This window comes from Pinus tabuliformis, chromosome J, assembly GCF_031772625.1.
Source record: "Pinus tabuliformis cultivar Carrire ecotype Pingquan chromosome J, CPIR1, whole genome shotgun sequence".
NCBI lineage: Eukaryota > Viridiplantae > Streptophyta > Pinopsida > Pinales > Pinaceae > Pinus > Pinus tabuliformis.
The window spans coordinates 456,475,898-456,503,250 of record NC_142295.1 but is presented as its reverse complement, the minus strand read 5'-3'; the positions used below and the strand labels follow the sequence as shown (position 1 = coordinate 456,503,250).

The window sequence follows — 27,353 nt, the reverse complement described above, 5'->3', positions numbered from 1 at the left end:
TTTTTTTGTTTAAGTTGTCTGTGATCCTCTAGACTTGACTTATGCCTTGAGGAACTCCCAACCAAGGGCATCTAATTCATCAAAGTCACCCGGAGATTGCATGTTTATGATTATAGTATTTTATTTTATTTTGTTTTCTTATTTATGATTGTAGTATTTTGTTATTTTTGTTTTTTTATTTATGATTATAGTATTTTATTTTATTTTTTGCTTATTTATGATTCTAGTATTTTGTTACTTTTGTTTGTTTATTTATGACTATAGTATTTTATTATTTTCAAGTTGTCTGTGATCCCCAGGCTTGGCCTTGAGGAGTTTCGATCCAGAGGCATCTAATCCGTGAAAGTCACCCAGGGATGAGATATTTTAGAATCTCTCCTCTCTCTAGCCCAGGCACAACCACCACCGTGAGGTTTGATCTTGGGTCACATTGCTAACAAAACCCATCCTCAAAAATTGTGCTAAGCAGACTCAACATTATAGTATTTTATTATTATCATATAATCTAAATAAATATATTTTACTTGATATATAAATAACTTTGATGATAATAAAAAAAATATTATAAAAATTATATATTTTAAAGTTAATATTTTTATTTTTATTATTTTAAAAATATAAAAATATATTAATATTATATATTTTTGAAATGAAATAAAAATTAACATCATTCAATAATATATTAAAATATATATTATTGAGCCTAGAGGCTTATTCTACAGTTCAGTATGACGTGTAAGTCTCTTAGTATATCATCAAAGTTGAAATTTTACTTACATCAACCAAAATTAAACAAAAATTAAAAATCTAAAAAAGTAACTATAAAAACATTTAAATAATATAAACTCATAAAAAAATTACAAGTGAAAAAATTAAATCCCTCTCAACTTATATTAAATCAATATTTAAAATAAATTTATGCTAATTATTTTTAAAATACTATTTATTAGGTTAAACCTATATAATAAATAAAAAAACGAAAACAAAAAACTTTAATGACCTTGCAACAAATCAATAATATGATGTAAAAGACTTGGGTAAGTCATTTGGTTTCTCGCTTCATCTTTAGTCTCTACGTAAGGTACACAATTTAATGTCCAAAATCATCTGTCGAATCAAATTGAAGATCGACTATGAGTGTAAAAGATACAAACTATAGAATATCTCATTATATCCCTTTATGTATTGACAAATTTACAGTGTATATTCCCCATTGCTCCCGCAGAATACTCATTTTTAACACCCACTGTTCTCGCACTACACTCATTTATAGGTATTTGGCATATTTACAGACTCGGTATGTCACGCTCTATTCAACTGTGACTTACCAAATTATCTACGGACCTACTCCAACGGTACTCTCTTTCTCCACTGTACAAGCCTGCAACTCTTCCATTTGCAAAACCCAATGGAATTCCGTCTCCACGGCTCAAAATGTCTCCTTATCAAATGCCGCGTTCTGCACTCAAAACCTGTTACATACGGAGATGGGTTCTTCACCAAAACGTAAAAGACCAGACAAGAGGTCTTCCACAAGGTAATATTTTACACAGTAACAGGACTATGCTAGCCGTAAGGACTCGGGCGGACAACACACCCATAGGGCAGATAGCGAGAATCGAACCTGGCTCTGTGCCACAGGCTCACCCGACTATTAAGCTTTACAGAGCGTTATAGAACATGACATCTCATCGTTTGCATATCTCATTTTCATAGTCCATGCCCCAAAACACTTTGGCTTAATCAAATTAGCTGGGATTGCACAGGGCATGAGTGGTGATCCATGGATGCTCTGTAGCAAAAGGAATATTTCTCATCAATATTCCATGAATCTTACACAACCCAACATCAATTTGGGTTGAAGCTGCAAGATTCAGTATTAATAATGAATAGTAATATACTACACTAACTAATAGTAACATAAAATTATGTAGTAAAGAAAACTTTAAAACTTTGTAAAAACAAATTTTAAATGGTTAATTATCTTTCCTCTAACACACAATTTTCCTTCATGTTTATGCGTTTTTTTCAAATTATTCACAAGCTATCAATGACTTTAAAAAAAATACATGGGTTCTTATGAAATACATGGGATTTAAAAGAAAATAGAAATAATAAATGTAAATTAAATGTACATTCTTGATCGGAGATCATGAAATTTATATGCCTGCACAACATATATTTCCATCTCAAACTATCTTAATGACATTATCTTGATATCAATGAAATTTATATGCATGCACAACATATATTTCCATCTCAAACTATCTTAATGACATTATCTTGATATCAATGAGTTATTTATTTGGAGAAGGGGAAATAGATCATCGAGAGAATGGATATGAGTTGAAATCATTTATTCACATGGTATATAATCAGACATTTGGAAGGAATGATCATGCATTAAAGACTTAAGGCTATGGTGGCTTTCTTTTTTATATAATTGCCTAGGTTGCTTATACAATATCATCTATCCATATCAACATGATTATTTTTGGGGAACTAGTTTTGTAATTTACAGAGTTATACTAAAACGTAGATTCAACTATATATTTGCTCATCACTACAATAATATTGGGCATAGATCCATCATGTATATTTTTTCATGGCTTTCTTTCACATTCTATACAACTTCGTGGATCCACAATGTACTTGATTTGGTATCCATGCTTATTTGCTCCTAAGCGTGGGTAGTATGCACACCTTGGGGAAGAGATTTATCGAATGCTTTGATTTTTGTTCATAGGTACCATTTTTATATTAGATGTGCTAAAATCCACCTATTTTCACTTGTCTAATTCCTTTGTATAATGTATTTTAATCAACATCTCCCCTTCTCACATCATATGTTAGCTTGTATTTTCTATCATTGTATTTGGTCTTTGTTGACTGTATATTCCTTATTGGACATTCAACTTTAATAGGTGAATCATTCCTCCACTTCCTACATACAATTTTCCTCCATTAACTTCATGCATGTGTCTTGTCTCCAAGTTCCTAGCGTGACCACAATTTTCCTTTGTGAAACATGTGGGTGCCTTCATAGAAGTTTTTAAAATAATAAATGTGCATTAAATGCATGCTCTTGAGTGGATATTATGAAGTTCATACATATTTTTACAACCTAGATCTCCATGCCCAATTATCTTAACTTGATTTCCTTATAAAAATATCAGTTGTTTGTTGGGAGAAGGGGAAAAAGACCATTGAAAGAAAGGATATGCTAGATCAATTCTAAGAGGGACAACCCTTGATGGTTGTTTGCATTATTTGATTTCAACTCCCGATAAAAATGAGAAACTGATGATCTTAATTGAAACTCTTCCTAGTGTAGAACTTGCCAAATAATGAAGCCAATTGAGGAACTACTCTCTGGTCATACAAGCATGTGGTTGAGATTGCATATATGTGTTTGGCTCATATCCAATAAAATAGCTCTTAAGTTCTAACTTTCCTTTGAGTGAATAATTCCTTAGAATGCTCTATCCAATAACATTCACACAACAAATTATAATGATCTACTCTCGATTCTTTGGAATTATATGGAGTACACTTATTTTGTCTTTTTCAATATCCTCATAGTGCATGATGTCCCTACGTATAGGCATATTTCTTCATGATTCCAAATTTTACTTGGGACACAAGGGTTGGCCTCATACACATTACACAATTTTTCATAAAATGTAGAAGTAATAGGAAGTCTAAGTATGTTTGTTTTGTCTCCATTTTATCCCTAATTAGTGCTCAATATCAAATCTAAACTCCTTTAACTGAATCCATCATGACTTTCCTAAAAGTCCATCCTAAATGGATTAAGTCAGGTTTGGGATATGTATACAAATTTAGTAGAAGTATTTCATGACCATGGATTAGTTCATTCCATGTCTTTAGACCATTGAATAATTAATCATGCTCTTCTTTTGATAACACATTGGAGGCCCTTTTATTGTTGTGGTATTGAGCTCTTGAAATGAATGTGCAACTTTCCTAGATGGATTACCCAATTTCTTAGGAACAACATAGGTGGACTAACAATCATCCTCAATGTTTTCAATAGCACCATCCATATCTCTCTTTTCCAATTTTTATTAGGAGATATTATATTTGTAGCACCAACATAACTACTTGTAACATTCACATCATTTTGAATAACTTCTGATGACAATTCTATAGCTAACTTTGAAGACACTTTAGTTGATACATAATCAACTCTTATTTGATGGCTTGTTGGAGGCCACATCATTCCTCTTAACAACTTGATTTCTCTTACTAATTATATTTATTGTTGTGGCACAATAGACTTAATTAAAATTCGATAGAAATTTGACAATGATGATTGTCACATAAAATTGTTGCACTTGAACACCAGAATTTAAGTAGGAAACTTAGAGTAAATCAAACTTACAATGAGAGTAGAAACACATTGGACTCATAGTAACAACACACAATAGGGAAATGTTGAGCACAAATGTAGCAAGAGAACTAAAAACTTCTTATGAAGTGAATAAAAATATTCAATAGTGACAACATTGCAACATTGAGAATGTTGAGCACATTTGGATTATGTGGTTATAAAAACTTTCTACGAAGAGTGTTAATAACTTTGTGTCAAATGAATATTAATATAAATGGAATCAATTCTTCGCTATATAGATATATATTTTGAATGTTTTGAAATTTGTTTGATCCATGGACTTACCATTTATTTGTTGAGCAACTGGTGTGGGTGTGGATTAAGTCTTGCTGTAAACATGTCTAATCATTCAATTTGATTTATGCACTTTCTCCTTATCTGTAAAAAGTGTTGGTGTGGATTGAGCCCCACTGTAAACATCACTATATTTGTTCTTTGAAGAATATACGTTTTAGATTATGGCAAGTGCATACTTTTTAATAAGTTATTGAAATTTGAATTTAACATATTTGTTTGTGTCAAAGTGAGGTTTTACACAATTTTTAATCTTGTACCCATTGATGTTAATGGAAATTGCATTTCCAAAAAGTGACAATAATTAGACCACTAGTTAGGTATGTTCCCTTTCAATTCAAAAGCCATGATAATGACTCTTTATTCATAAGACTATAGCCTTTTCATTTTTCAAATATATAATAGTGAAATTAAGGACTCTTTAGATTTTTCATATCTTCTAAAGTTGTACATTTTAAAATTTTATAGGATTAGAGTAAGAATTTATTTTAACAAGATGAATTTTTATTAAATGAAAGAGTTCAACACTTTTTTTTTGGTTGTACATGAAAAAAATAACATATATTAATTTAAATGATATTAATTTAACATTCTAGAATTTTTATTATATTCATTTTATTTTAAAATAAATTTATAATATAAATATTTTATTATATATATTAATAATGATAATAATGATTAACTTCCACTAAAACCAATATGATCTTAATATTAATATTTTTATTAAAAATAAAATTCATAAATAAACATTTTAATAAATACTTAATTTAATAATTAAAAATATTTCTAATAAATAATTAAAAGCTACTTTAACATTCACTACAATTTTCCCTCATAATTATCCAAATAATAAAACTTTAATCATTAACTACAATTCTCCCTCATGATTATCCAAATAATGAAACTTTATCATAATTACCTTTCTCTTAATTACCTTACTTTTACGCTTATATTTATGATTACACTATTTTATTATTATTATAATATAATTTAAATAAATATATTTTACTTAATAAATAGATAACCTTAATAATAATATTAATAAAAAAGACACTATACCTTAAAAAAAATATATATATATATATATATATATATATTTGGGTAAAAAAATGATTTTCTATTTCAAAAAATATTCCATAACAGCTTCATTAACGCATATCAAAAGCTTCCTGATATGTCCTTACAAAGCAGGTTGCAATTCTCCGGAGGATAAAATAAAATAACGGAAAACAGGCTGATATCCTAAACATAACACCAGTCATTGAAATTTATATTATTATTTTTAAAATACTGTTTAAAACATTTATTACATTATACCTAAAATTATACGGAAAAAGAAAATTTTTAAGCCCTCGCAAAAAATCAATAATATGATATGAAAGACTTGTACGGGATTTGGTTTCTCGCCTAATCTGTAGTCTGTGTCATGTACACAATTTAATGTCCAAAATCATCTATGGAACCAAATTGAAGATCGTGGAAAAAGACAGACACTATAGAATATCTCTGTGTATCCTTTATACTTGTTGACAAAATTACAATGTATATCACCAACGACTCTCGTGGTATATTCATTTATACCACCGACTGTTCGGAGTATCACGTACTATTCAAATGTGATTTCGCTAATTATCTATGTATCTATTTATAGTATTTTTTGTTTTATGGAAAAATATAATTATTAAGTATTGTTTTGAAATTTTAATTAAAATTGTTAAAATACAGCTAAATGATATACAGTCAACCTACTTTGATGTCAAAACAAATGCTATAATATCTAACAACAAAACAAACACTAACAAAATAAATTTCTATTTGATAAAAAAATTAAAACTTTTATTATTAAGTGACATATACGGTTAAATACTTATTATAACATTGACCCAACTCTCTAGATAATGGATTTAAACTCTTAATATATTTATTTTATTTTAAAATTTTAAAATAAATTTATAATATTAATATTTTAGATGTTAATATAATATTAATATTATTATTTTTTTTTTGTGTTTGTTTGTTTGTTTTTTCTTTTTCCCGGGTGAGGGTTGAACGTTGAGCATTGAGGGAGGAGCTTGAGAGTTGGGGCTTTGCGCGTGGAGCAAGGCCGATGGTGAGGGAAATTTTGAGTTTCATTTTTAGTTGAAGGAACAGATCCGGAGCCGGAGTGGAAAAAAAAATCATCATTGGTCCCTAGGGTTTTCTCTGTGCGAGAGCGAGGAGGCTGCTCTAGCTGCCTCTGCCCCAGTTTCGCCTCTGCTCTGGCAAACAGTGCTGTTTTGGACGCACGCTGGCCTACTGCCGTTTTTGCAGCGTTGAGGGAATAGGGGTGAGGAGGTGACTGTCTTTGCTTTGTTTCATGCCACTTCAACATGGTTGGGTTTGCTGGGGTTTCTGAAGGCTGCTGAGGAAGTATGGGGCAGCGATACTTACCTCTGGTTCGTCTGTTTCAGGAGGAGAGTTCTGAGGGGGTCGGGGAGGGGTGGCTACCTTGGCTTCTCTCTTCCTCATTCCGTGCCTCTCTTTCTTGTTTGGGCCGCCAGTTCTAGAGCTTTATGTTCTCGATTTCTCTCCTCAGGAGTTTATATCCGCTTGTGGTGGTTCGGTGTCGGGTCTGAGCTGAACGGCTGTTCGAACGTTTCTTTCTTGGTGCTGCACCTCTGCTCTCTTTGTTGTTTTTTGTAATGGGTATGGGTTACCCTCTACAGGTCTATTCCTGGGTTCGCCGTTTGGGGTTTTTCGGGCCCCTTTTTTACTGCAGGTTCGCTGGGGTTTACATACCCATTTGTTCTTTCTACCCTGTTTGAGGGCTTTTGTGGAATACTTCATTTGGAATATCGTTTTGTAAGTGGCTCTGCGCACATTTCTTCATATGCTTTTAAATATCTACAACATGTAATTTTCTGAAATCAATAAAAATTAAGATATTTCTCCCCGAAAATAAATAAATAAATTTACTATTTTTATTAATAACAAAATTTCTCAATAAATATTTTAATATAATTCTTAATTTAATAATTAAAAATAATTTTATTAAATAATTAAAAATTATTTAACATTGATACGCTCCCTTCAACTCTCCTCATAATTATCCAAATAATGTAACCTTACCTTTACGATTTTAAAAGATTTTTATTTTTACATTTATGTTTAGGATTATAGTATTTTATTATTATTATAGGATTATAGTATTTTATTATTATTATATAATTTAAATAAATATATTTTATTAGATAGATGGATTTTTATTATTATTATTATTTTATTAGATAGATGGATAACTTTGATGATGATAAAAAATTGTTAAAAAATATTAAAAAAATTTAAATTATAAAGTTAATATTTATATTTATAATTTTTTATATTAATAATATATATTTTTAAGAGGAAATAATTAAAAAAATAGCATTATTTAATAATATATTAAATACTATATTAAATATCAGAATTTAGATTTCTGTCATTTATCTTAATGTTATATTAAAATATTAGAGTGATCTATATCTTGATTGCCAGTTTTTTAAAGAAAAATTCACATCCTTAAAATATCAAAATATTAAATATTATATTAAAATAGTAAAATTTAGATTTAAAAAGAAAAAAAAAAATTCACCTCAAATTTTATCTATCAATACATTTAAACAGATTAAAATTTCTCACAATATATTATGATTTCTGTTTATAACATTTATTACATTACGGTTACAGTAACATGAGTATGCTCGCCGTAAGGACTCGGGCGGACAACACAGCCATAGGGCAGATAGCGAGAATCGAACCCTCTCTGCCACAACGGTACAGAACATGACATCTCATCGTTTGCCGGAAGTCATTCAGCATATCTGATTTTTACAGTCGATGCCCCAAAACACTCTGGCTTAATCAAATTAGCTGGGATTGCACAGGGCATGAGTGGTGATCCATGGATGCTCTGTAGCAAAACGAATATTTCTCATCAATATTCCATGAATCTTACACAACCCAACATCAGTTTGTATGGAAGCTACAAGATTCAGTATTAATAATTAATATTAATATACTACACTAACTAATAACTAAAAGTAATATAAAATTATGTAGTAAAGAAAACTTTAAAACCGTGTAAAAACAAATTTTAAATGGTGAATTATCCTTCCTCTAACACAATTTTCCTTCATGTTTATGCGCTTTTCTCAAATTAGTCACAAGCTATCTGACTTTCTATTATGAAATATATGGGTTTTAAAAAAAAATTGAAAAATAATAAATGCAAACTAAATATACATTTTTGGTCAGAGATTATGAAGTTTATATGCATGCACAATATATATTTCCATCTCAAACTATCTTAATGACATTACTTTGATATGAAAACTTTATTTATTTGGAGAAGGGGAAATAGACCATCGAAGAAAATGGAACTTTATTTATTTGGAGAAGGGGAAATAGACCATCGAAGAAAATGGATATGATATATAATCAGACATTTGGTGGAATGATTATGGATTAGAGACTTGACTTTCCATTATGAAATGTATGGGTTCTTTAAAAAAAAATGAGAAATAATAAATGCAAATTAAATGTACATTCTTGGTTGGAGATCATGAAGTTTATATGCATGCACAACATATATCTCCATCTCAAACTATCTTAATGACATTATCTTGATATGTGATGACCCCGTAAAAATGTAATTATTTAAAAGTTACTACAGCAAAAACTGAATTAGAATGATATTGAGGAATTTATTTTCTTTTGAGAGTATTCTGTTGATTTTACATGTGCACTAAAATAATGATTAAAAGAATTACTCATGAAAATATCTGAATTCCCAAAAGGGAACTGGAAAAGAAAAGTTAGTTAACAAAACTAGAAATAACCACCTTCCCTAACTGGAAGGGTTTCCAGGGAAAAGGGGAGGTTGGTTGGGAGAACTCTGGGCTGTAGAGACAGGCAGAGAAAGAGAAAGGGAAGGAAAAACCCTGTATGGACTAAGTCTGGTAAGGACCAGATAGTCAAGCACACAGTGTTGTCTTACTGAGGATAGTGATCCGGTAAGCAGAAGCTTGGGGGGAAGACTCAGGTCCCGCAGGACAAGTCTCGCAGTTGGGTGGATAACAAGCTTTACACAGAGATTTGGTAGGAGACTTGTTCCAGACTCACCTTACCAGCGGAGATCAGGTAAGTAACGGAACCCTCATGTCCCCATAGTTATCTGTGTAACTTATAGTGTAACTGTGATTGTCTATGCAATAATTGTAAACAATATATAATGTAACTATGATTTACTGTGCAAAAGAAATTATAGACAGAGTATCTGTAAAACTTGAAGAATAGAGAAATGAGATTATCTGAACAAAAGAGAGTGGTATATTTGCAAAAACAAGCCTGATTCCTACCAGACAAATAGGCTTACAGTCGTGGGGAAACCAAACCAGGAAAAACTAGCTATTTATGAGGAAAATAGAACTCTGGGTCGATATCAAATCTTGACCCTTAATGTTCACAGTAAGTCGAATATCTCTCGTTATAATCTTAGACAAAATACCTTTTCTGATAACTTCAATCAGTTAGATGGTGTCAAGTGAAGATCTTAATAAGGTAATAAGAAGGAACAAATAAACCCTGAACCCCGAACCAGGTCAAACCGTAGCAGGTGGGGGTTCTGGAGATTCCATAGCGTCGGAATAAGCCTGAAGGAAGAACAGACAAATATGAACAGGGAAACAAAAACCTAGATAATATCTTGAATCTTAAGATCTTAACAGTTAAGTGGAACAGACTTCTGAATATTACGACGATTAAATATGCAAACCATTACCAAAAAGAGCAAAGAGCTATACGGTAAAACCATATTGACATTCCTGTAATGTACAGTGGAAATATTTAAATTGCATCAAGGAAAGTACCAAATTAGACAATCGCATAGAGGTCGCAGAAGTATTGTCCGCTAATAACAAACTAGGAAATCAATAACCATTCTGTATAACTATATATAACTTCCAGAACATCAGGGTTTCGTGTTACGGAGAACCCAGAACTAGTCGACCATACATCTATAATAATCAGATGCAGGCGCGACAGTTCTTTAAATTTATGCATATCTATTAAATACATTGACGATATGGGATGGACCCTTAGATCATACTGTAAACAAAGTGCATGCATGCCGTAAATTGAAAAAGCAGGATTCCAAAATGAGAAATTGCATTACGCATCCAGGTAACAATCAAACCATATATTTCATAAAAGAGAACCATTTCTTATCAGCATGAAAAGTAACAGTAGCGTAACATAAACAGTGAGTTATATTAAACTATCGACCGCAAGCCATATGAGTCCAAATTAAACAAGCTAGCCGGTTTCCAACCAGGCTTCAATACAGTCACAATACATACGGCTATAGTCCCAGTACATTCGGCAAACCAAAGATATAAACAGCTGTTTAATAGAACTAAGTGAACTTCAGCCTCGGGGACCAGAGGTAGAACCCAAATCACCGCAAACGAAGAGGTACCCAATTTCCTTAAGCAGACCCAGAACATTTGGAACCGGAATAAGAGCATCGGTCCATCGTGATCTGCGGCCAACCGTGCAATAATAAGGTTGGGGCCTCATTTCAAGCACAGAGGAAAACCCCTGGCAACCCGAAGCGGGGCAGAGGAGAATCAACCGAAAACTAAACCCTTGAACCAAGATAAATACCTGTGTAACTCGGCGGGCCTCATCTGGAGGGATTTTCCAATGCCGTAGAAGCTGGAAGTTGCCGTTCACAACCTGTCAAGCAATGGTTAAAATATTAAACTTCTGCATAGCAATTAAATTCAAAATCGCATCAGAACTTCCAATTGATTGTATAATTACCTGGCCGATTCGAGAATGAGAAACCATGGAGCAGAAGCCCCTCAGGGATGGCGCATGTGCCTGGAATGGCGGGTGGTCTCGGCGCGGAGCTATGGGGTAAAACCCTTGCAGTGGGGAGCAGAGAGCTGTGAAGCGCCGAGCAGTATGAGGAAAACCTCGAAGAATCCGGAAAAGACCACGTATATACCCTACCTGCCAGTGGTGGAAGCGTGGAGCATTTGTGACCCTCGATCTCATGCAGAAACCTCACACCGTTGATCAAGGCGTTATTACCCAAAAGCAAGGCGCGGGAAAGTCCCAAGCTCAGCAACCATACCCCAATCACGTGAATAGGCCAGCGAGATTCAATGCTGTTGCCAGATGTCCAGCGCAGGAGGCGCCAACAAATGAGGGCAGGACAGTCTTGATACGCTCGAGGAGAAGTCACAGGGTTTTTATGCCATCGTATCAACGATAGATTATAGACAAGTAATAAACATTGAATAAACATTGGTATGACAACGTTACCTGCCACACCATATACCTCCTCGGGTTAGGCATGTATACGAGGTGGTGGCTATATATAACCTTATATTTAAAACAAGTGCAGGCGCATAACCAAAGTGTGGACACTATATTAAAAAAAAAAATTAATGTATATATGTTTTAGCATGTAGATATATGACAATTGGTATCGGAGCCCAGATTATCCATACTGTGGCCCCTGGGATGTGAATGAAGTATTAAAAGATGAGAAGGTCATTATGACATTGATATTCTTTTTGGGGTAACAAAATTGTGCAGGTAGCTCACAATGTTAAATGTTTCATGATCAGACTAGGCCAGGTACAGGCTAGTCAAAAGGAAAGAAAAGAGCAATCAAGGTACCACAAAGTAATAGTTAGCATGCAGGGAGCTGGCAGCGCACCGCATAGGTCCGCAGTCAATCGGGGGCCTGCAACAAATCCTGGAGTCAACCCAGAGTCGTGGGTGCAGCTGGGTGAGGAGACCCGCAGCACGAATCTGGCCATACTAGAAACAGTTCAAGAGCTGAAAAACGAAATGGCTCGGCTACGGGAGGATAATGCACGATTGACAATGGAGCAGGAAAGGATTTTAAAAAGTTTGTCTGACAAACAGAACCCGCCATTAGCTAACCCCAGCGCAGAACAACAGAGAATGACGGAGGAGCAACGTTATCAAGCGGAATCTGAAATCCCTAAAGAAGGAGAGGATCAATCTGATAATGCATCAGAACAGCAGACCTCAAAGCGTCAAAAGGTGGAATTACAAGGAGAATTTCGGAAAATTAAACCCCCACACTTCGATGGGGAACAAGAGGAAGCGGCTGAGGCATGGCTAATCAATATGAATAAATATTTTCAGTTATATGAGTATGATCATAACTTGAAGGCACGATTGGCTATCTTCCAGTTACAAGGGAAGGCGACACTATGGTGGGAGGAAGTTAAAATCGTTAAAGGGGTAAGCGAACGAACCATAACGTGGGAAAAATTCCAGAAATATTTTAAGGAGAGATACTTGACGGAACGCTTTTATGATGAAAAGGCAAAGGAATTCCATGATCTGCGATTAGGACAACAGACTATGGATGAGTTCATCAATCGTTTCACATCTTTGCTCCGCTATGTACCCTACCTTAAAGAAGAAAAAGCCAAGGTGCAGCGGTTTGTTAGCAGTTTACCCATGTATATGAGGGAAAGGATTGAATTTGACAATCCTAGAACCATGGATGAAGCTATTCGCAAGGCCAGAATCCGCTACCAGCAGAGCAAACAGAAAGAGGACAGTTCTAACAGAAAATGGAATGAGAAAAAGAATAGTAAAATTGTTGGAAATAATAGGGGAAGTCGGAGCAGTGGAATCAAAGGAAGCAGCAAGGGCCAGAACAGTAGAGCAGCACCGAGAGGTTCATTCAGACCCAAGCCCATCAGTGAAACCAGAATGGGTGAACAACCCGCCAAGATGGATGCTGAAGGAATAACCAGACCCCCAGTGCAGTGCTGGGGTTGTGGCGGACCGCACTACGTCAAGAATTGTCCGCAAAGGAAGGGAACTGATCAGATATCCCAGATTCATGAGGCATCAACCGTGGGTGACGTGGGACGAAGTATGCCAAGAATTAATGCAGCCTTGGACGATCGCCAGGCAGAGTACCAGCCCACCATGGTAGAGTTTGAAGGTAAAATTTTAGACCTTTCTATCACTGTTCTAATTGATCCTGGAGCTACTTTAAGTTATATTAGTTTAAAGATAGTTGAACAGTGTAAATTGCAGCCTGAAAAATTCAGGAACCCTTGGCTGGTACAGCTAGCTACAGGGGCTAAAAGACGAGTAATGGCAAAAATCAAAAGTTGCCCTATAGTGATAGCAGGACAACCAGTAGTGGCAGACCAGAATATGCTTCCACTCAGGTCCTATGATGTCCTAATTGGGATGGACTGGCTAGAAAAGCATTGGGCTTTAGTGAACTGCAAAACGAAGATCATACGGTACAAGGATGATGCGGGAATAGAACAAGAAATGCAGGGAATTAAACGACCAGTGCAGATCCGGCCAATCACTGCATCTTAGCTGGCAAAATGCATCTGGAATAGATGCCAAGTGTATGCTATTCAGGTGGGCTATGCAGAAACTAAGAATAAGGTAAACCCGCTAGACCACCTCCCGGTAATAAAAGAGTTCGCAGATGTGTTTCTGGAGGAAATTCCTGGACTACCTCCAAAGAGGGATATAGACTTCACCATTGAGTTAATACGAGGAGCTGCTCCAGTTTCGCGGACACCTTATAGAATGAGTGTACCTGATTTGACCGAGTTGAAAATGCAACTACAAGAATTGCTGGATAAAAATTATATCCGCCCCAGTGTATCTCCATGGGGAGCGTCGGTGTTATTCGTCAGGAAGAAAGACGGAACTCTTCGAATGTGTATTGATTACCGGCAGCTGAACAAGCTCACAATTAAAAATAAATACCCCTTACCTCGGATCGATGAGCTTTTTGATCAAGTTAAGGGGGCGACAATATTTTCTAAAATTGATTTGCGATCTGGTTACCATCAAATCATAATTAAAGAAGAGGATATTGCTAAAACAGCCTTCAGGACCCGGTATGGACACTACGAGTTTGTAGTACTGCCTTTTGGATTGACTAATGCACCCGCCACATTCATGTGCTTAATGAACAGCGTGTTCCATCAATTTTTAGACAAATTTGTACTAATATTCATTGATGATATTTTGATTTATTCTCGCTCTAAGGAGGAGCATGAGGAACATCTCCGGATGGTACTGCAAACTCTGCGAGAACATCAGTTGTATGCTAAGCTCAGCAAATGTGATTTCTATAAAGAGGAAATTCAGTATTTGGGTCATGTGATTACAAAGGAAGGGATTGCCGTGGATCCTGAAAAAATAAAAACCATACTGGATTGGCCTGTGCCAAAAGACGTGGCGGATATCAGATCTTTCATGGGATTGGCTAGATATTACAGAAGATTTGTGGAAGGCTTTTCGAGGGTGGCATATCCCATCACGTCCTTGCAAAAGAAAGGGAGGACATTCAAATGGAGTTCTGAATGTCAACAAAGTTTTGAAAGACTTAAGCAATTACTCACGTCTGCTCCCGTTTTAAGTATAGCTGATCCAGATAAGGACTATGTGGTATGTACCGATGCCAGCCGAGAAGGCGTCGGAGGTGTGTTAATGCAAGAAGGGAAAGTGATCGCCTATGAATCGAGAAAATTGAAGGAACATGAGCAGAAGTATTCTGCCTATGATTTGGAGTTGGCAGCTGTCATACATGCGCTTAAGATGTGGCGGCACTACCTTCTGGGAAGGAAATTTCTGTTATTAACAGATCATCACAGCTTAACAAATTATTTTAGTCAGCCCACACTGAATGCAAGACAAGCTCGTTGGGCAGATTTCTTAAGCGGGTTCGACTTTGACATTAAACATCTGAAGGGAAAGGAAAATCGCGTAGCAGACGCACTGAGTCGAAAGGTACAGTGTGTGTACGAAGTTACACTCAGTAGATGGGAAAATTCCTTGTGGGAAATGATGAAAACAGCAGCAAGCCAAGATGCTGAATACCAACAAATGAAGCAGCAAATGCCACTTTCCAGCAAAGAAAGTCAGCAAGAATATGAAGTAAGCAGGGATGGAATGCTGCTTTATAAGAAGCGATTGTTTGTACCAAATGACAACAGCCTTAAAAATTTAATTTTGAATGAATTTCATACCAGCCACTACGCAGGGCATCCCGGGTATCAGAAAATGCTTACTGCACTGCGGAAGGAATATTACTGGCCGGGAATGAAAAAGCATGTGGCTGAATATTTAGCGCGATGTTTGGAGTGTCAGCAGATCAAGACGGAACACCAGCATCCGGCTGGGTTATTGCAACCCCTGCCAATCCCAGAATGGAAATGGGAAATTATATATATGGACTTTATAACTGGGCTGCCTAAAACAAAGAGGAACAATGACTCTATTATGGTAGTGATAGATAAGTTAAGTAAGGCAGCACACTTTATACCAGTGCAATCCACCTACAGGGCGGTACAAATTGCACACATTTTCATGCAAAATGTGTTCAGACTTCATGGACTCCCAAAGACTATAATATCAGATCGGGATGTAAAGTTTACATCCGCCTTTTGGAGAGCGTTATTTGCAGAACTGGGTACACAGCTGAATTTTAGCACAGCTTACCATCCCCAGACTGATGGATAGACGGAGAGAGTAAATCAGATGGTGGAGGACATGTTGAGGGCATGTGTCATGCAAAAACCGACACAATGGGAAGACTATTTGCACTTGGTGGAATTCGCTTACAACAATGGATATCACACATCAATTCAGATGTCTCCATTTGAAGTCTTGTATGGACGAAAATGTCGGACACCCTCAAATTGGAGTGGCCCGGAGGAAAAATTAAGGTTGGGACCAGAAATGCTCAAGGAGATGGAGGACATGGTCAAAAAGGTGCGAGCCAACCTAAAGGCCGCTCAAGATCGGCAGAAAATTTTGCAGATCGGAAAAGAAGGTTCAAAGAGTATCAGGTGGGCGATCACGTCTACATCAGAATTCAAGCCAGGAAAAGTACTCTGCAATGGAGCAGTGGTGCTAAACTTGCACCTCGTTACTTCGGACCTTTTCAGGTCTTGGCAAGAGTTGGGCCAGTAGCTTACCAGCTAGCTTTACCAAGCCACATTAGAATTCATAATGTCTTCCATGTATCCATGCTTAAAAAGTATATCTATGACCCTAAGCATGTGATCAAGTGGCAAGATATACGGGTAAGGATTGCTTTCAATTGAACTAATTAGAAATGTATCTGGAACAAAAGACTGATACTGTTATTGGTTGCAGGTCGAACCAGAAGGAGAGGTCCTGGTCGAGCCGCTGAGCATTCTCGACCGGAGAGAAGTGCAGCTGCGGAAGCGGGTTATTACCCAAATTAAAGTGCAGTGGCAGCACTATGGACCTGAAGAGGCCACTTGGGAAGACGAAGAGCTTTTTCGTAAAGCTTACCCGGAACTGTTTGGAGACACTAGACATCGGGACGATGTCCAATCTCAGGAGGGGGAGATGTGATGACCCCGAAAAAATGTAATTATTTAAAAGTTACTACAACAAAAACTGAATTAGAATGATATTGAGGAATTTATTTTCTTTTGAGAGTATTCTGTTGATTTTACATGTGCACTAAAATAATGATTAAAAGAATTACTCATGAAAATATCTGAATTCCCAAAAGGGAATTGGAAAAGAAAAGTTAGTTAACAAAACTAGAAATAACCACCTTCCCTAACTGGAAGGGTTTCCAGGGAAAAGGGGAGGTTGGTTGGGAGAACTCTGGGCTGTAGAGACAGGCAGAGAAAGAGAAAGGGAAGGAAAAACCCTGTATGGACTAAGTCTGGTAAGGACCAGATAGTCAAGCACACAGTGCTGTCTTACTGAGGATAGTGATCCGGTAAGCAGAAGCTTGGGGGGAAGACTCAGGTCCCGAAGGACAAGTCTCGCGGTTGGGTGGATAACAAGATTTACACAGAGATTTGGTAGGAGACTTGTTCCAGACTCACCTTACCAGCGGAGATCAGGTAAGTAACGGAACCCTCATGTCCCCATAGTTATCTGTGTAACTTATAGTGTAACTGTGATTGTCTATGCAATAATTGTAAACAGTAAATAGTGTAACTATGATTTACTGTGCAAAAGAAATTATAGACGGAGTATCTGTAAAACTCGAAGAATAGAGAACTGAGATTATCTGAACAAAAGAGAGTGGTATATTTGCAAAAACAAGCCTGATTCCTACCAGACAAATAGGCTTACAGTCGTGGGGAAACCAAACCAGGAAAAACTAGCTATTTATGAGGAAAATAGAACTCTGGGTCGATATCAAATCTTGACCCTTAATGTTCACAGTAAGTCGAATATCTCTCGTTATAATATTAGACAAAATACCTTTTCTGATAACTTCAATCAGTTAGATGGTGTCAAGTGAAGATCTTAATAAGGTAATAAGAAGGAACAAATAAACCCTGAACCCCGAACCAGGTCAAACCGTAGCAGGTGGGGGTTCTGGAGATTCCATAGCGTCGGAATAAGCCTGAAGGAAGAACAAACAAATATGAACAGGGAAACAAAAACCTAGATAATATCTTGAATCTTAAGATCTGAACAGTTAAGTGGAACAGACTTCTGAATATTACGACGATTAAATATGCAAACCATTACCAAAAAGAGCAAAGAGCTATACGGTAAAACCATATTGACATTCCTGTAATGTACAGTGGAAATATTTAAATTGCATCAAGGAAAGTACCAAATTAAACAATCGCATAGAGGTCGCAGAAGTATTGTCCGCTAATAACGAACTAGGAAATCAATAACCATTCTGTATAACTATATATAACTTCCAGAACATCAGGGTTTCGTGTTACAGAGAACCCAGAACTAGTCGACCATACATCTATAATAATCAGATGCAGGCGCGACAGTTCTTTAAATTTATGCATATCTGTTAAATACATTGACGATATGGGATGGACCCTTAGATCATACTGTAAACAAAGTGCATGCATGCCGTAAATCGAAAAAGCAGGATTCCAAAATGAGAAATTGCATTACGCATCCAGGTAACAATCAAACCATATATTTCATAAAAGAGAACCATTTCTTATCAGCATGAAAAGTAATAGTAGCGTAACATAAACAGTGAGTTATATTAAACTATCGGCCGCAAGCCATATGAGTCCAAATTAAACAAGCTAGCCGGTTTCCAACCAGGCTTCAATACAGTCACAATACATACGGCTATAGTCCCAGTACATTCGGCAAACCAAAGATATAAACAGCTGTTTAATAGAACTAAGTGAACTTCAGCCTCGGGGACCAGAGGTAGAACCCAAATCACCGCAAACGAAGAGGTACCCAATTTCCTTAAGCAGACCCAGAACATTTGGAACCGGAATAAGAGCATCGGTCCATCGTGATGTGCGGCCAACCGTGCAATAATAAGGTTGGGGCCTCATTTCAAGCACAGAGGAAAACCCCTGGCAACCCGAAGCGGGGCAGAGGAGAATCAACCGAAAACTAAACCCTTGAACCAAGATAAATACCTGTGTAACTCGGCGGGCCTCATCTGGAGGGATTTTCCAATGCCGTAGAAGCTGGAAGTTGCCGTTCACAACCTGTCAAGCAATGGATAAAATATTAAACTTCTGCATAGCAATTAAATTCAAAATCGCATCAGAACTTCCAATTGATTGTATAATTACCTGGCCGATTCGAGAATGAGAAACCATGGAGCAGAAGCCCCTCAGGGATGGCGCATGTGCCTGGAATGGCGGGTGGTCTCGGCGCGGAGCTATGGGGTAAAACCCTTGTAGTGGGGAGCAGAGAGCTGTGAAGCGCCGAGCAGTATGAGGAAAACCTCGAAGAATCCGGAAAAGACCACGTATATACCCTACCTGCCAGTGGTGGAAGCGTGGAGCATTTGTGACCCTCGATCTCATGCAGAAACCTCACACCGTTGATCAAGGCGTTATTACCCAAAAGCAAGGCGCGGGAAAGTCCCAAGCTCAGCAACCATACCCCAATCACGTGAACAGGCCAGCGGGATTCAATGCTGTTGCCAGATGTCCAGCGCAGGAGACGCCAACAAATGAGGGCAGGACAGTCTTGATACGCTCGAGGAGAAGTCACAGGGTTTTTATGCCATCGTATCAGCGATAGATTATAGACAAGTAATAAACATTGAATAAACATTGGTATGACAACGTTACCTGCCACACCATATACCTCCTCGGGTTAGGCATGTATACGAGGTGGTGGCTATATATAACCTTATATTTAAAACAAGTGCAGGTGCATAACCAAAGTGTGGACACTATATTAAAAAAAAAAATTTTATGTATATATGTTTTAGCATGTAGATATATGACATGATATGAATGAGTTATTTATTTGGAGAAGGGGAAATAGACCATCGAGAGAATGGATATGGTATATAATCAGACATTTGGTAGAATGATCATGGATTAAAGACTTAAGGCTATAGTGGCTTTTTTTTTTTATATATAATTGTCTAAGTTGCTTATACAATATCATTTATCCATATCAACATGATTATCTTTGGGGAACTAGTTTTGTAATTTACAGAGTTCTAGATACTAGTGTATACTAAAAAGTAGATTTAACTATATATTTTCTCATCACTACAATAATATTGAGCATGGATCCATCATGTTTTGTTTTTTCATGGCTTGTTTTCACATTCTATACAACTTCATGTATCCACAATGTACTTGATTTGGTATCCATGCTTATAGTAGTATGCACACCTTGGGGAAGAGAATTATCCGATACTTTGATTTTTGTTCATATTTTTATATTAGATGTGCTAAAATCCACCTATTTTCACTTGTCTAATTCCTTTGTGTAATGTATTTCAATCAACATCTCCCCTTCTCACATCATATGTTAGCTGGTATTTTCTATCATTGTATTTGGTCTTTGTTGACCATATATGCATTACTGGCCATTCAAATTTAATAGGTGAATCATTCCTCCACTTCTTGCATACAATTTTCCTCCATTAACTTCATGCATGTGTCTTGTCTCATAGTTCCTTGTGTGGCCACAATTTTCTTTTATGAAACATGTGGGTGTCTTCAATGAAGTTTTCAAAATAATAAATGTGCACTAAATGCATTCTCTTGAGTGGAGATCATGAAGTTCATACATATTTGTACAACCTAGATCTCCATGACCAATTATCTTAACTTCCATTACTTATAAAAATATTAGTTATTTGTTGGGAGAAGGGGAAAAATACCATTGAAAGAAAGGATATGCTAGATCAATTCTAAGAGGGAAAACCCTTGATGGTTGTTTTCATTATTTGATTTCAATTCCCGATAAAAATCAGAAAGTGATGATCTTAATTGAAACTCTTCCTAGTGTAAAACTTGCCAAATTATGAAGCCAATTGAGGAACAACTCTCCGAACATCCAAGCATGTGGTTGAGATTCCATATATGTGTTTGGCTCATATCCAATAAGATAGTTCTTAAGTTTTAACTTTCCTTTGAGTGAATAATTCTTTGGAATATTCTATCCAACAACATTCACACAACAAATTATAATGATCTACTCTGCATTCTTTGGAATTGTATGGAATACACTTATTTTGTCTTTGTCAATATCCTCATAGTGCATGATCTCCCTACCTATAGGAATATTTCTTCACGATTCAAAATTTTATTTGCGACACAAGGGTTGGCCTCATACACCTTACACAATTTTTCTTAAAATGTAGAAGTAATGGGAAGTCTAAGTATGTTTGTTTTGTCTCCATTTTATCCCTAAGTAGTGCTCAATATCAAATATAAATGTCTTTAACCGATTTCATCATGACTTGCCTAAAGTCCATCCTAAATGGATTGAGTCAGGTTTGGGATAGTTCATTTTGTGTCTTTACAACATTGAATAATTAAGCACGCTCTTCATTTGATTACAGATTGGAGGCCCTTTTATTGTTGTTGTATTGAGCTCTTGAAATGAATGTGCAACTTTCCTAGATGGATTACCCCATTTCTTAGGAACAACATAGGTGGAATAACTATTCTCCTTAATGTTTTTAATAACACCATCCATATCTTTCTTTTTCCAATTTTTATTAGGAGATATTATATTTGTAGCACCAACATAACTACTTGTAACATTCACACCATTTCGAATAACTTGTGATGGCAATCTTATAGCTAACTTTGAAGGAACTTTAGTTGATACATAATCAACTCTTATTTGATGGCTTGGTGGAGGCTACATTATTCCTCTTAACAACTTGAATTCTCTTACTAATTCTATTTATTGTTGCAACACAACAAAATTAATTAAAATTTAATAGAAATTTGACAATGATGATTGTCTCATAAAATTGTTGCACTTGAACACTAGAATTTAAGTAGGAAACTTAAAGTAAATCAGACTTACAATGAGAGTAGAAACACATTGGATTCATAGTGACAACACACAATAGGAAAATGTTGAGCACAAATGTAGGAAAGAGAATTAAAAAATTCTTATGAAGTGAATAAAAAATATTCGATAGTGACAACATTGCAACATTGAGAATGTTGAGCACATTTGGAATATGTGGTTATAAGAACTTTGTATGAGGAGTGTTGATAACTTTTTGTCAAATGGATATTAACATAAATGGCATCGAGTCTTCACTATATAGATATACATTTTGTATGTTTTTAAATTTGTTTCATACATGGACTTACCATTTATTTGTTAAGTAATTGGTGTGGATTGAGTCTTGTTGTAAACATGTATAGTCATTGAATTTGATTTATGCACTTTCTCCTTATTTGTTGATATTGTTGGTGTAGATTGAGCCCCAATGTAAACATGACTATATTTGTTATTTGAAGAATATACCTGTTAGATTATGACATGTGCAATATGCCTTTTACTAAGTTATTGAAATTTGAATTTAATGTATTTGTTTGTGTGAGTGGGAGGTTGTACACAATTTTTAGTCTTGTACCCTTTGAAGTTTATGAAATTGCATTTTCAAAAAGTGACAATAATTGGACCACTAGTTAGGTTGTTTCCTTTCAATTCAAAAGGCATGTTAATGATTCGTTATTCATAAAGATGATAATCTTTTCATTTCTCAAATATAAAATTGTGAAAGTAAGGACGCTTTAGATTTTTCATATCTTTAAAGATTGTACATTTTAAGATTTTAAAAGATTGGAGTAAGAATTTATTTTGACAAAATGAATTTCTATTAGATAAAGAGTTCAAAGTTTGTTTCGGTTGTATAGGAAAAAAAAAATAACATATATAAGTTTGAATATCAACTTCAACATTCTTGAATTTTTATTATATTCATTTTATTTTAAAATTTTAAATACTTAATTTAATAATTGAAAGTGTTTTTAATAAATAATTGAAAACTATGTTAATATTAACTACAATTCTCGTTAGTAATTATCTAAATAATGAGACTTTAATCATGATTACTTTTCTCTTAATTATTTTATTTTTACTTATATTTATAATTATACTACTTTATTATTATTATTACAATATAATTTAAATAAATATATTTTACTTAATAAATAAATAATTTTAATAATAATATTATTAAAAAAATTAATAAAAGATAACATCATTCATTAAAATATATATTTTTTTTGAAAAAATAATCATGTCGTTTCTATTTTAAAAAATATTCCATAACAGCTCCATTAACGCAGATCAAAAGCTTCATGATACGTCTTTACAAAGCAGGTTGCAATCTGCCGGAGGATAAAAGAAAATAACAGAAAACAGGCTGACATGCTAAAGATAACATCATTTATTGAAATATGTATTATTATTTTTATTTTTAATTTTTATTGAAAAGACAGAAACCATAGAATATCTATGTATATCCTTTATACTTATTGACAAAATTACACTGTATATCACCAACTACTCTCGTAGGATATTCATTTAGATCACCCACTGCTATATTCATTTATCTGTATTTGGCATATTTACACATTCGGTATATCGCGTTCTATGCAAGTGTGATTTCTACAGATTGGAAAAATAGAAATATTAAACATGGTTTGTATCTTTTTCGTTAAAATGGTAAAAACACAACAAAATAAAATAATATAAAGTCAATCAATTTTGATAATAAGACAAATAAAGTCAATCAATTTTGATAATAAGATAAATACTATTTGACAGTCAAATAAATATTATAAATATTATTTGAAAAGTAAATAAATACTATGATTTCTAAAAAAGACAATTTTCAAATAAATATTATAAATATTATTTGAAAATTAAATAAATACTATGATATCTAAGAAGACAAAATTAATTTCTAGAAAAAATTACATTTTTATTATTAAATGAGATATAAGTTCGAAAATTTATTATAATGTTTACCCAACTTTCTACATAATGAATTTAAACTCTTATTATATTTACTTTATTTTAAAATTTGAAAATAAATTTATAATATTAATACTTTATATGTTATTAACATATTTATTAATAATAAATTCATAAATAAATAAATAATTGAAATATTAATTTAATAATTAAAAGTTATTTAACATTTATGATTATAGTATTTTATTTTATAGTATTTTATTTTGTTTGTTTATTTGTTAAGTTGTTTGTAATTTTTTAGGCATGACCTGTGGCTACTGGACATCTAGTCCGTTGAAGTCACCCAGATCACATGTTTATGATTATAGTATTTTATTATTATCTTTTGTTTGTCAAGTTGTATGTCATCCTCCTTGCCCTGTGGCTTGAGGAAACCCAGGGGTATTTAATCAGTCAAAGTCACCAGGGGATTCAATCGACCTTGGCCATTTTAAAATGTCTTCTCCCCCTAGCACATGACACAACCACCACAGTGATGTTTGATCTTGAGTAGCCTTGCTAACTAGACTCATCCTCAGAAGTTGTGTTAGTAGAATTAGACATTATAGTATTTTATTAATATCATATAATCTAAATATATATATTTTACTTGATATATGGATAACTTTGATGATAATAAAACAAATATTATAAAAATGGTATATTTTAAAGTTAATATTTTTATTTTTATTATTTTACAAATATAAAAATATATTAATATTATATATTTTTGAAATGAAATAGAAATTAGCACTGTTTAATAATATATTGAAATATATATTATGAAGTTTAGAAGCTTATTCTACAGTGCACTATGATGTGTAAGCCTCTCATCAAAATTGAAATTTTATTTATGTCTATCAAAATAAGACATTTAAAAAATTTAAAAAATAAATAAATCAAATAACTATACAAAACATTTAAATAATATAAACTCGTAAAAAAAATACACATGAAAAAATTAAATTAAAAAAATTAAATCTTGATTCATGATTAAAATAAATTTATACTAATTATTTTTAAAATACGATTTATAACCTTTATTACATTACACCTAGAATTATACACACAAAAAGGATTTAATGACCTTGCAACAAATCAATAATATGATGTAAAAGCCTTATATAAGTCATTTGGTTTCTCGCCTCATTTAGTCTGTGTTGTGTACACAATTTAATGTCCAAAATCATCTATCGAATCAAATTGAAGATCGACTGAGTGGAAAAGACACAAACTATAGAATATCTGTGTCTATCCTTTTATTTATTGACAAAATTACACTGTATATTCCCCATTGCTCCCGCAGAATACTCATTTATATCACCCACTGCTCTCGCACTACACTCATTTATAGGTATTTGGCATATTTACAGACTCAGTATATCACGCACTATGCAACTGTGACTTCCCAAATTATCTACGGACCTACTTCAACGGTACTCTCTTTCTCTACTGTACAATCCTGCAACTTTTCCATTTTGCAAAAGCCAATGGAATTCCGTCTCCATTGCTCAAAATATCTCTGTATCAGATGCCGCGTTTTGCAATCAAAACCTGTTACATACGGAGATGGGTTCTTCACCAAAACGTAAAAAACCAGACAAGAGGTCTTTCACAAGGTAATATTTTACACAGTAACATGAGTATGCTCGCCGTAAGGACTCGGGCGGACAACACACCCATAGGTCAGATAGCGAGAATCGAACCAGGCTCTCTGCCACAGGCTCACGGACTATTAAGCTTTACAACGTTATAGAACATAACATCTCATCGTTTGCATATCTCATTTTCACCGTCCATGCCCCAAAACACTTTGGCTTAATCAAATTAGCTGGGATTGCACAGGGCATGAGTGGTGACCCATGGATGCTCTGTAGCAAAACGAATATTTCTCATCAATATTCCATGAATCTTACACAACCCAACAGCAATTTGTATTGAACCTGCAAGATTCAGTATAGAAAAGAGGGAATACCTAGCACTTGGTGTGCGCTGAGTCTCTTGGTAACGTCTCTGCAGAGCATCCGGCGTATCAAGTCCTTGGCAGAGTGAGATATCGACAGCCACTGATCAGTTGGGAAGCGAAGACGCCCATAGAGGACTGCATCAAATATCTCCTGCGGTGAGTCTCCGAAAAAAGGGGGAACGCCACTAAGCATTATGTACAGGATCGCCCCTGCGCTCCACACATCCACTTTCTCACTGTAATCCTTCCCTTCCAACACCTCCGGTGCTACGTAATAGGGAGTACCCACAATTCCTTGCATTAATCCTTCCCCTGCATACATTAATCTGAGAATTTCAACCATGGGATTCATCAATCCATACCCACCAACAATTTCAGACTTAAAGAGGCAAAGGGGGCAAGCATAATAAGCATACCTGGAGAGAAAGAGGAGGCCTGCCCAAAGTCTGCAAGCTTGATTTCAGCGAGGAAACTTGAATTATTTGCAAAGAGAATGTTATCAGGTTTTATATCTCGATGGGCAATTCCCATGGAGTGGCAGTAACTGATGGCTTCCATGAGCTTTTGCAGGATGCTGGCGGCCTCTTCTTCCGAAAAGGGAACTGTATTCTTCCTGCCAACAATTCTGTCGAACAGATCTCCGCCTGAGCACATCTCCATTACCAGATGGACAAACTCATCATCCTCATAAACGTCATGAAGCGTAACCACAGTGGGGTGCCCTGAGAGATACTGCATGATCTTGATTTCGTTATTGAGGCATTCTCTGTCGATGGAATCCTGCAGATCTGCTTTTGTTATGGTCTTGCAGGCGGCCTGTTGCCCACTTTGCTTGTTGAAACATCTCCTGATGACTCCAAATCTTCCTCTACCGATTACTTCCTCTTGCAATTGATAGTCCTGAAGGAGGGCATCCGTCATTTTTGCTGCTGTTGCTTGTGCGTTCTTGGCTTGCGGCTGTTGCTTCGTGTATGTTCTGAATACAAGATGGATGGATAAATGGAGTGCTCGGCTTACCTACGTATCTAGTTTAGGTCAGGTTAGGTTAGAGAAAAGTGCAAACAGGGTCAGGTTAGGTTAGACAATGGCCTAAGAAAAGTACAGGGCGGCGAAGAGAGATATTGGTTAGCAGCGTATCGAACCCGGGAATTGTTCGCAAGAATATTCGTTTCATTTCAAAAGGTACGGTAGGGGAAGATGGAGATTGATGCTAGTGCCCTAGAAATCGGGAAGCGGAAGATTCCAAATAGGTGGAAGTTGGAACTTGTGGGATGAAAGATGGAGAAATTTTATTGGTACGGTTACGGTTCTCTTTTTATTCAAGGAATATTTTATGAATATGCTATAGTACCATGCCATTACAGCTCGCTTGATAAGGAT

At 35.0% G+C, this 27,353-nt stretch overlaps 1 protein-coding gene across 3 annotated transcripts; it reads right to left on the bottom strand.

Annotated features, from left to right (window-relative positions):
* Positions 1-1,675: 1,675 nt before the first annotated feature.
* LOC149227785 (phosphoenolpyruvate carboxylase kinase 1-like) lies at positions 1,676-26,962 on the bottom strand. Of its 3 annotated transcripts, none has more exons than XM_089375562.1 (3): positions 26,390-26,962; positions 25,983-26,285; positions 1,676-1,792 (listed from the first exon to the last, which is right to left on the bottom strand). In XM_089375562.1, the coding sequence occupies exons 1-3, from the start codon at positions 26,892-26,894 to the stop codon at positions 1,749-1,751; spliced, it is 852 nt and encodes a 283-aa protein (XP_089231688.1). In that variant the 5' UTR covers positions 26,895-26,962; the 3' UTR covers positions 1,676-1,748. The 3 variants fall into 3 exon arrangements, with proteins under 3 accessions (XP_089231688.1, XP_089231687.1, XP_089231686.1); XM_089375561.1 differs by lacking the exon at positions 1,676-1,792 and adding an exon at positions 8,542-8,636; XM_089375560.1 differs by lacking the exon at positions 1,676-1,792 and adding an exon at positions 25,223-25,878 and having other exon boundaries at positions 26,390-26,961.
* Between the last annotated feature and the right edge of the window lie 391 nt (positions 26,963-27,353).